The sequence below is a fragment of the Paroedura picta genome, chromosome 2, assembly GCF_049243985.1.
Source record: "Paroedura picta isolate Pp20150507F chromosome 2, Ppicta_v3.0, whole genome shotgun sequence".
NCBI lineage: Eukaryota > Metazoa > Chordata > Lepidosauria > Squamata > Gekkonidae > Paroedura > Paroedura picta.
The window spans coordinates 78,832,082-78,843,508 of record NC_135370.1 but is presented as its reverse complement, the minus strand read 5'-3'; the positions used below and the strand labels follow the sequence as shown (position 1 = coordinate 78,843,508).

Below are 11,427 nucleotides of genomic sequence, written 5' to 3'. Positions count from 1 at the left end.
AAAATCATGCATACAGGATAGGAGATACACTTCTGGGTAGCAGTGTGTGTGAACAAGATTTTGGGGTACTTGTAAACTGTAAAATAAATAGCAGACAGTGTGATGCAGCATTAAAGAAAGAAAATTCAGTTTTGGGCTGTATCAACAGAGGCATCTCACCAAAATCAAAAAATATCGTAGTCCTGCTGCATACCACATTGGTCTGGAAGCCTTACTTCAAAAAGTATGTAGACAGAATTGGGAGAGGGTAGAGGATCTGCACAGAGAACAATTTGCCCTAGAGTTCATGTTTAGCTTGATTAAAACTGCAACACCACCTATTGGTACAAAGCGGCTGTTATAATGGCATAAATCCAACTTCCTAACATGACCACAATTACTTTGGTACATAAACCTATCAATACCAAGGTCCTTTTTATTCCACCCTAACAATATAACCAGCTTTCCCAGCATTTCTTCTGATATTTCTTCAAAAGTATTATCAGGCAGATAGATAGGGTGCCAGCTCTGGGTTGGGAAATATCTTTAAAATAAACTTTTATTATGCATTAACAAAATCAGAACAAATTAATTCACTTAATAACAAAACATAAATGAGAATACATATATAACAAAGGAAGGTGTTATATGAATTAGGTAAACTATACTTCTCTTCTAACCCAAACAAATGGAGAAATAACACTCAGTTTCATGGCACTATTATTCTCAGAATCTACTGCTACCTTACTTATTTTTACAGATTTTCACAAAGGCAGGGAATTTCTTTTTAATATAATTCCAAAATAATAAGCATTTCACATATTTTCAAAGATCTTGATCCTATAAGACCACTGACAATTTAAACAACCTCAGCATAATTCATTAACTTCCTTAGACTATCTTCAGTCAAGGGGATGTCAGAACTTTTCCATTTGGATGCAAAGACAATTCTTGCTGCAGATATTGCATATAAAAACAAAACCTTAATATCTTAATGAACCTTTCTTCTAAGAAATCCATCAAAAATAATTCTGTTCTTTTTTTCAAAATTACATTTCAACATTTTTAAAAACTCCTCACATGTTCCAATATTGTCTTGCCTTTACACAATCCTACTACATATGAAAGAACTCACCCTTTTTCCTTCTTGAATTTCCAACATTTATCTTGTATTTTTTAATTCCATTTAACAAGCCTTACAGGACTGAGATACCAGTGGTAGATCATTTTATATATATATATATATATTCCATCATGGAATAACTTGAAGTAAGCCACATGTCTTGATTCCATTATCTTTCCTAAGTTTCCAAATTTACTGAATATTTGGAGGTTTTGGGGGATGGAGCCAGGGGGGAATCGGGGAGAGGAGGTCCTTAAATAGGGTATAATACTAAAGCACCCATTTTCTCCAAGTCATCTGAAGATCATCAGTTGTAATAGTGGGATATCTCCTGGTGCCACCTGGAGATTGGCAACACTATGGATAGACATTCCTTGAGACTAATTGTTCACGGTGCCCTTCTGGCTCCCCTACTTCCCAATATGGTTATCAGATTTTTTCCATTTAGTGGAACAGAAGGACACATGGGTTTGTTTTCCAATGTATTCCCCCTTTCTTTAAGTGGTTGTATAGGAAGTTGACAGGCCAAAGTAGCCTCCCAGCTTGCACCCAAAAGACATCTGGAAGGCAATGCATATGTTGGGCAGCTCCCCAAGTCAGGAGGAAGGTTTTACATCCAGCCTCGACTGGTGTTTATAGTTATCTTTTTGCATAATAAAATCATTAATGAGGCTCATAGGAGGCTGAGGTCCCTCAGAATCAGTAAGTGATCATGAAGAAAGAAATGTGCACAAACTATAATTTTTGAGAAATAAATCTCCACAGTTTTATATGGATTTGACATTCCAAAGAAGCTGCTTTTGATGTGATTTTTCTTCTTGGGTCTTCTGCTCAGCCTGCCATGGAAAGACACATGGGCATGTGCTTCTTGAGGTAGATGAGAAGCTATTGGCAGAAGAACTCCTCATTTTTTTATCACTTCATCGTTCATAAGACATTTTGCCTGAAAAAGATGACAATGATAACTGGAAGGTTACAGTGGCCACTGTCACAATTTCTCTACATTCTTCCCCACTAGCTCCATGTTGTCTTCCTTTGATTTACTTCAGATATTTATACCCTACACTCTGTGCGTACATACGTTTGATATGGCTTGAAGGAGTATGATAACAAATAGTAGGGAAAAAACCCACACAAATTAAATCAAAGACATTTAAATAAGCATTTTAAAAAACTATTATATAAGCAAATCCAGGTACTGTCAATTTTAGTTTTCAAACTTGGAATGAAATTGAGTCACAATACATTTTGTTTCTTCTTCTGACCAAAGATGCTTCTTACCTCTTCATCTTGGTGGCGCAAAACATTACAGGGAGAGCATGAAGCAAGAATTCCAGTGAAGAACTCCAGGATGGCAAAGAACAAAATTGTGATTGAAAGGCTTTGAATGATTTTCTGCCAAACACAAAGTCATGCTGTCAGATCATATCATGGCCATGTATTTACAACAGGGAGACTCATCAGCACAGGATGATAAAACAGGATGAACCAAGTGTGTGTTTCAGTAAGAACATTTTGTTACAGTAATAAGAATTTTTAGATCGACCCATGGTTTGCCTGGTTTTCATATACAAACAGCTGTCTGGTTTTTTTTCTGAAGCATTTAAAACTAAACACTTTCCCATTTTTACAAAAATCTGAAACTCAAAAATGGGTTTAGCCACTGGAATATATTTATTACAAGTAGGAACCTGCAAGGACTTGCAGGGGGCATCTCATTCCCCCTCTCTCACTATTTCTTCTCTCCCCTTTTCCTGCTTCCTTCTCACCCAACAACCAACCTATCTTTATCTGTACCTTGGTCTCACTGGCCTCATCCCCAAACAGCTTCTTCCTAGGAAAACTTTGGCACAGTTGTGCAGTGCCAGCTGCTGGGCCAGGCCCACTGCCCTGGTAAGTATCCCTTTAGGACTTGTGAGGATGCACATTACTTTCCCCTGTATCCCCCTCTCCACATAATTTCTGCTTTCCCTCATTCTGGAAACCCCACATCCTCTTCCCTTTTCCTGCCTTGTTCTCCCCTTCTCAGCCATTCACCAACCTGTCTTTTATATGTCTCCCATAATCAGAGTTATTTATTGTTTATGTATTTCATTTATACCCCACCTCACTATATAACTGGGACAAAAATAGCTTACACAATTATCCTCTTATCCTTTTTAGTTTGGCAATAACCCTGTGAGGTAGCTTAGGCTGGAAATATGTGACTGTCCCAACATTACCTCGTTATCTTCTATGGCAGACTGGTGATATGAACCTGAGTTGCCCAGACCCTACTGTGAAGTTTTAACTGCTACACCATGGAGGATGTGGACAGGATTCTTGGATGTTTGGGACCTACCACCTGCTCCTATGATCCTAGTCCCTGGAGGCTTAAATCTACTGGGGACAGAAGAGCTGCCTTACTGGATATGCAAGGTGATTAATTCTTCCTCCTCTTCAGAGACAGAGGTGGCCCCAGCAACAGCAAAACAAAATGGCTCCCTTCCCTCATACTCAGAAAGCACAAATATTGCCCAAAGCGTTTCTAAGAATAACAAACAGCAAACTAAGCAACAGTAAAACAAACAGCAAGCCAGAATGACTTTCCCTGCCCATCCCCACCAATCCAAAGAACACAAATGTATACCCATTCTAACAAAAGCCTATAGCTAATAATCATCATCAAAATGACCCAAGCCAGCAATAATCAAAATGAATCAATGCAGTCAGAATCTGCACAGGAATAGGCCAATACTTAATTAGATTTGCTTTATTTATTTATTGTTTGCATTTATATTCCACCAGTCCCAGCACAGCTGGCTCAGTTCTGGGCTGGTAAATGCCTGGAGGAGGCGCCTGGGGAGGGTGGGATTTGTGAAGAAGAGTCCATTCTCCAAAGCAGCCATTTTCTCCAGGGAAAGTGATTTATGTTGCCTGAAGAGTAGCTATAATCCCAGGAGGCCCCAGTGGAGGCTGGCAATTGTACTTTCCCACCAGGTCTACTCCCTAATACATATGGCTGCCATTGCCAACCTTCAGGTAGCATCTGGGCATCCCCCATTATTACAACAGGAACACTGTCTGGGAAATAGTTCACCAGTAATGTACAGGGTCAATCTGCTCTGCATTTCCCTCACAGAACCCTATGGCTCATCCTTTTGGCCAAGGAGGATTGCAAGATTGGCATCTCCTGATCCCTCCCTTTGGGAACCAACTGTACTGGTATATAAATTACCACTTAAAAATATTCTTTAAAAGATCTTCCATCATGGTAGGAGGTGGCTGCTTCATGGATTAGAGGAGGGAAAATTCAGGGAAACCTATCATCTGGAAGTCCTGTTGCCACTGTGCTGCATTAGCAGCCACAACAGCATCAGCGCTGAGAAAGCCTTATAGATGCAGTTACATTAAATAAAACATTATTCAATTCTCTTATAGTTCCTGTGAGTATTCAAAGAAAGATCTCTTATCTCACTGCCCTCGTCTGTCTTCCTGCCTTAGATCTCTCCTATCAGTTGTGGTGACAGATGTAACCAGCTTGAGAGGTATTAAGTCATGAACACACATTATGACGTTATCCAGGATGTTCCCTCTCTGATTTCATTTCTGTTCTATACCTTTGCTTGATGCCTGTGTTTATGGACCAAGAACATTACATAGCTCACAGCACCACATTCTCTGTGGTACACAGTGTGTGTGTGTGTGTGTGTGTGTGTGTGTGTGTATAGAGGGAGAGAGAATGAGACCAAGACCAAGAGCAAAGAAGGGGAAATAATACTACTATCCAGACTTTGTGAAGATTTGTAAAATTTAACATAGTAGCAGCAGGTTTTAAGCATAAAGTTAAGTCACAGATTTAGGCTTTACTATTTCATTTGTTAGGATTAGGAGAGAAGTCTTGAATATATATTTGTATTTATTTGTGATTGAATGTTGGGTTAGTGAATTGATGAATTAGTAATGGGTATGGATATATTGTTTGATATCACAATAAAATATTTGAATTGCAAAAAAAAAATACTACTATAATGTGTAAAAAAGATTGGCAGCCCAACCAATTTGTCATATTCAGATGAAGAAATCTCAGATTCCAAATGCTACCAATGTAAATTAAAATTTCAAAACCTCTCCCTTGGACTTACCCGCTCTATTATGTGTTGGCGATACTCATCACCAGGGAAATAAAGTATGTCCACCAGGAAAAGAAATATCCCAGCAGCTGCAGCAAAAATGCTGATCATATTCAGAACAATGCTGCCTTTCAACTGTAAGCCACAAATACAAAGACATCCAAGCCACAAATCATTACAGACATACAGGAGAACACTGAGGCATTAACATTCTCTCCCCATCAGTACGTGGTACCAACATGTGGGTAAAAGTATGTCTCCTTATGCTTCCTCCCCATTATTAGGAACATTCAGAAAGTAGCATTCCCTGGTTATGCTACAGAAGCATATACATGGACACATAATCCACACATGGATGTTATGCAGACAAGCTAGTGATCATGGCAGGGGCAAGTGCAACATGCTCATGCATGTTCCCACTAGCCACGCAAGTATGGAGTGATTCTACCTAGAAAACTAGTGGCTTTCTAGTTAAAGAGCTCTCATACCATCTGCTCCCTGATCCTTTAAACTGAAAATTCTGGGGATTCGATGAGTGACCTTCCACATGGAAACAAATGTTCTGCTATTGCACCGAGGCAACTCTGAATCTGTTTACCACGCAGCACTATCTGATTCAGTGGCACTTAACCTTTGATCTGCTACTGAGCATCACCAAATACTCCCCAAACCACAAATAAAAATTAAGATTTGTTGCTTATACCCTGCTTCTCACTATCCAAAGGGGTCTCAAAGCAGTTTTCAATCGCCTTTCCATTCCCACAACAGAAACCCTGTGAGGTAGGTGAGACTGAGAGAGCTGTGACAGAACTGCTCCATGAGAGCAACTCTAGAAATGTCATTGGCCCAAGGACACCCAGCAGGCTGCATATGGAGGAGTCCTCTCCAGATTGGAAACCACCACTCTTACTCACTACACTCTTAAGACAAGTTGGCTCTTAAGACATGAAAATAGCACTAAACAGGGCTATATGGACTCCAAGGAGAAATCTAAATTTGGGAATTTTATTCTCTGCATAGGATGGAAAATGTAAAATTGAGAGCCAGTTTGGTGTAGTAGTTAGGAGTGTGGACTTCTAATCTGGCATGCTGGGTTCGATTCTGCGCTCCCCCACATGCAACCAGCTGGGTGATCTTGGGCTCGCCACGGCACTGATAAAACTGTTCTGACTGAGCAGTAATATCAGGGTTCTCTCAGCCTCACCCACCTCACAGGGTGTCTGTTGTGGGGAGAGGAATGGGAAGGCGACTGTAAGCCGCTTTGAGACTCCTTTGGGTAGAAAAAAGCGGCATATAAGAACCAACTCTTCTTCTTCTTCTTCTTCTTCTTCTTCTAAAACAACATTCCTCAATTGGCTGCCAGAATTGCAAGTGGAAAGAAGTGGCTACCTAGACTCTCAAATTAGCTCCCCAAAATTCTGAATGACTCTCAAAATTTGTAGGCCTCAACCTGAGAATAGGATTGCCAAATGTGACTTAGGACAGTGGTCCCCAACCTGCGGGCCGCGGCCCGGCGCCGGGCCGCAAAGGCCATGGCGCTAGGCCGCGGCTCCCTCTCCCCGCCCCCCCCGCAGTAAAAAACTTCCCAGGCCGCAAGCTTGCGGCCCGGGAAGCTACTTACTGCGGGAAGGCGGGGAGGGAATCAGGGCCGGGCCGCACCCGTGCAGGCCCTGCCCGCTCGGCCCGATCCGCGGGTGCGGCCCGCGGGCGCGGCCGGGCGCGGGTGCGGCTCGCGGGCGCGGCCCGAAGCATGGGCGTGGCGCACGCGGGCGCGGTCCCTGCAGGCGCGACCCGATACCCTGCCGGTCCCCAGCCTAATAAAGGTTGGGGACCACTGACTTAGGACATTCCTGGAGATTTGTGGGTAGTACCTGGGGAAGGCAGAGTTTAGGGAGGAAGTGCAGCAGAGAAGTTATGCCACAGTCATCCTTTGAAATTGCCAGTTCTTCTGGGGGAACTGTATAAACTCTATAATCTGGGGATCTACTGTAATTCTAGGAGAACTCCAGATTCCATGTGGAAGTTAGCAAGCCTGATGTCACTGAAATAATAGAATCATAGAATCCTAGAGTTGGAAGGGGCCATACAGGCCATCTAGTCCAACCCCCTGCTCAACGCAGGATTAGCCCTAAGCATCCTAAAGCATCCAAGAAAAGTGTGTATCCAACCTTTGCTTGAAGACTGCCAGTGAGGGGGAGCTCACCACCTCCTTAGGCAGCCTATTCCACTGCTGAACACTGCTGAAATATTGCCCTGGTTTAAACCAATTAATTCTACAGCACATACTGTATGCTGTTTTAAGTGTTATATTTTCTATCATGCCTTAGACATCTTCTCTAACCTCCATGATGATTTGTGGGAAACTTCATTTAGATCTTTTCTATGACCCAGCACAAGTGCCTGCAATTTTAATTAAACTTATCTATTCTTGCTCATTTTCATTACTGACCTGTGTCCATGACATAAAATGAAGGATACTCTGAGACAGACTAGAACATAATTGGGGGGTAAGCTGTTTTACATGGTTAACACACAGGACAGTTCATCTATTCAGTGTCTAGATGAAAGGGTTCTTAAATTTTTGACAGAATATGAGGACATATGTGTATCAATGAGTGTGGGGGAGTATCCAGACTTACCAGACAAGAAGCTTGATAGCGTTCAGCCAATGTCGAGAGAGATCCAGAAAAGATGAACTAAATCACATTTTAAAAAGTAATTTTAGTATTAGAGTAAAAAACTCACTTTGAATTCAGAGGGGGAAATCATCTGTAGTGCAAAGGATAATAAATTACATTCTGTTAATTTACCTCCCCCCATTAACCTTAGGTTTTGGGATCTGATCAAGTTGCCACTGGTGTGTGGCTATAAAATCAGTGGTCCCTTTTATTAAGGAGAAAGGGAATTCTGACTTTGGGCAGTTCCAACTCTGAAACTTATTCTGCATGGAAAATAAGCTCCGCCCTACTGCTTGTCTGGCAGAAGGGGAAATCTCCCTGTCCCCATGACACCAGTGCCAGTTGGGCACCAGCTGAGGACTGGTCTGAATCAGGCCACTGGTCTCCCCGTGGCAAGGGAACATGGATTCTTTCACATTCCTTTTCATGCTGGGCCAGGCCACAAAGGAAAATAAAAAACCACCGACCCACGCCCTACCATGAAACATGGCAGAACCTTCCTGCCCCAGCTGCCTCCATGTGGAGGCAGAAATCCAGGTTGGACTGGGTCCGGTGGGGGAAATTGTCCCCTGTGAGGACCCAGGAAGCAGTGGGGTTAGTTGCCCTGTTGCAAGGAGCTGGTGGCAGTCCAGTGCGGCCACCGCCATGCAGAATAGGTACGAGCCTAACATACCTCATGGGCCAGTTGGAAAAATAAACAGAAAAAACATGTTCTCAGAAGGAGTTCACTGAAGAGTGTAATGTAAACATGAGGAATAAAATGAGAAAATACATATTGTGTACATAAATATTACTAGCCTATTTGTTACTATTCATGATAATTGTGTTGTGATTTGTTCTCATTGGATATGTAAGTTGAATATAGGTGATGTGGCTGAGCGAAGAGGAATTCTTTGTCTGAACTCATAAAATAATTATTGAAACCCTTTATAGAGGGTGGCAGCCCAGCTGCAGCCTAAACTGAGGGCTTACTGGAAGGCCAACACCTCAAAGAGGGAAAGAAGGTGGGGGAGGGTTAGTGAAATGAATGGAAATTCATTGGTTTCCTTGCTGTCACAAAAAATTTAACATTTAGTGTCTATGAATTCTGAGCATAGCATCAGAAACATATAAATCAAATAAGTTGCTTTTTAATTCTGAAGATTTTATCATCATACAATGCAAATTCTTATTTATTTAAAATATTTATACCTTCCCTTTCCTGTTCAGCCCAAAGCAGCTTACAATTATGACCACAGTCCAAATGTCTCAGTTAAAAATAAGGCAAATCTACACTATAAAATCATAAATATTTCAAAGAAAGCAAAATCAGAAGTATTTCTGTAAAATAAAGCCAAACTACCACATATACTCGCATATAAGCTGACCCACAAATAAGCCAAGGAACTTATTTTTATCACAAAAATCTGGGCAAATTTATTGACTCACATATAAGCCGAGGGTGGGAAATGCAGCAGACTACTGATCAGCCCTGACTGCTCTATAGAAGGCCAGATCCTGAAGATGAAACTGAAATAATTTCATGAGAAGGAAGGACTCCCTGGAGAAGAGCCTAATGCTGGGAGCGATCGAGGGCAAAAGAAGAAGGGGACAACAGAGAATGAGGTGGCTGGATGGAGTCCCTGAAGCAGTAGGTGCAAACTTAAATGGACTCCGGGGAATGGTAGATGACAGGAAGGCCTGGAGGATCATTGTCCATGGGGTCGCGATAGGTTGGACACGACTTCGCACCTAACAACAACAACAACACTGGTAAATTTACAGGGTGGAATAAGTGCTCAGCCATCCCAGGCTTTCCCATCCAGCCTCCCCCCCAACAAATACAGAAAAGTCAAGAGGATGAATAGCTGCTGGTTTTTGTACCCTGCTTTTCACTAACCAAAGGAGTCTCAAAGTGGCTTACAATTGCCTTCCTTTCCTCTCTTGATGCCAGACACCCTGAGAGAGCACTGACAGAACTGCTCTGTGAGAACAGGTCTGGCAGGAGAACCAATCAGTGCCCCCCAGGCCAGCAAACCAGAGCAGAACAATAGTACCCAAAGTTGGCAACCTACTACAACAAGTACAACAGCTACCAAACTGGGGGTTACAGTACAGTGCCCCCCAGAACAAAACACTGAAATAAAGAACTGTAAAACTGAAAACTGAAAGAACTGTAAAAATCAACTTTTAAAAGAAACAACCCCAAGAAGAAAAGGCAAACAATGCTGCCCCTCAGATAAAAGAAGAAACTCTGAAAAAACAGTAAATCCCAAAGCACCCCCAAAACTCACCCCACCCCACCCCACCCACAGAAACCAAAAGAATAGTTTGGAAGAAGTGATTAGGAAAAGAAGAAGAAAAAATATCAGAATCCCTCAGTCAAACCATTGATGTCCTACAAGCTGCCAGAGTATATTTCAAGATATTTGAAGATGGCAATGGTTAGCTGGGAGCAATTAGCTCACTTGCAAAGAGCTTAGTATTTAAGATCTTTGCACAAGGCAAAGATTAACTGGAGGCCACTAGCTCACTTGCAAAGAGCTTAGGTTGCAAATACAATGCTGCGTTTGGCTGGCTGAGGGCAGGCTGTTAATCAATTACCCGCATATAAGCCGAGGAGGTCTTTTAAGTGCTAAAAACTGTGCTGGAAAACTCGGCTTATATGCGAATATATATGGTAAAACTCTTCCCCGCCGCCATCTCCTTTTTAATGCCCTGCTATGATAAATAGTAGATCAGGAGAGATTGTTTTCAGGATTACTGGCGCAGATTAAGGTGACAGGAGTCTTGAAAACTCCAGTTGGATGGTGGTGGCAAGGTGTGAGCATTTTAAGAAAGCTGATGCTGCTTACCAAGATTCCAGCCCAGTATACGTATCGTGACAACATAATGTATGACATGTACCAGTCACTGAACATGAACATGAGACTTCCAAAAGTCAAGTGTACCACACCAATGAGAATCTGTATGGCCTGTAAGAACAGCACAGAAACATGAGATTAGTTCTACTCTAGAAGAAGAATAGAGATGGGCAGTGTAAAAATCTAGTAGCATTACACCTTCAAAAGCTGCCATTTTTCCCAGGTGAACTGATGCAACAGTCACTTCCAGACTAGACTTTTGTAACTTGCTCTATGCCAGCCTACCCTTGTCCCTGACCTGGAAATTGCAACTGGTACAAAATGTATCTACAAGGGTCCTCACTAAGTCATTGTGGAGGGCCCACATCCAGCCGATGCTGTGGCAGCTGCATTGGTTGATGGTTAGCTTCCAGATCAAGTTCACGGTTTTGACTTTGACCTTTAAGGCTATATGTGGCCTGGGTTCCATCTACCTGAGGGACCGCTTATCTCCTTATGCTCCCTGCAGTGCTCTACACTCTGCGGATGTGAATCTGCTTGTTGTCCCGGGCCTCTGGGAAGCTCACCTGGCCTCAACCAGGGCCAGGGCCTTTTCACTCCTGGCCCCAACCTGGTAGAATGAGCTTCTGGAAGAGCTGAGGGCTCTGAGAGAGCTCTCTGGGTTATGCAAGACCTAAAAGATAGACCTCTTC

The 11,427-nt window shown here is 42.4% G+C and overlaps 1 protein-coding gene across 4 annotated transcripts in view; it reads right to left on the bottom strand.

The window, feature by feature from the left end:
* Positions 1-520: 520 nt before the first annotated feature.
* The window catches only part of LOC143829739 (membrane-spanning 4-domains subfamily A member 15-like), a 35,821-nt gene continuing 24,914 nt past the window's right edge, over positions 521-11,427 (bottom strand). For all 4 annotated transcript variants that reach the window (XM_077321090.1, XM_077321088.1, XM_077321091.1 and 1 more), the window contains 5 exons: positions 10,727-10,846; positions 7,854-7,910; positions 5,227-5,349; positions 2,384-2,497; positions 521-2,045 (listed from right to left, as the gene is read on the bottom strand). In XM_077321090.1, coding sequence (XP_077177205.1) covers positions 2,007-2,045; positions 2,384-2,497; positions 5,227-5,349; positions 7,854-7,910; positions 10,727-10,846 — 453 coding nt within the window. In that variant the 3' untranslated portion in view covers positions 521-2,006. The remainder of the gene's footprint in view (positions 2,046-2,383; positions 2,498-5,226; positions 5,350-7,853; positions 7,911-10,726; positions 10,847-11,427) is intronic.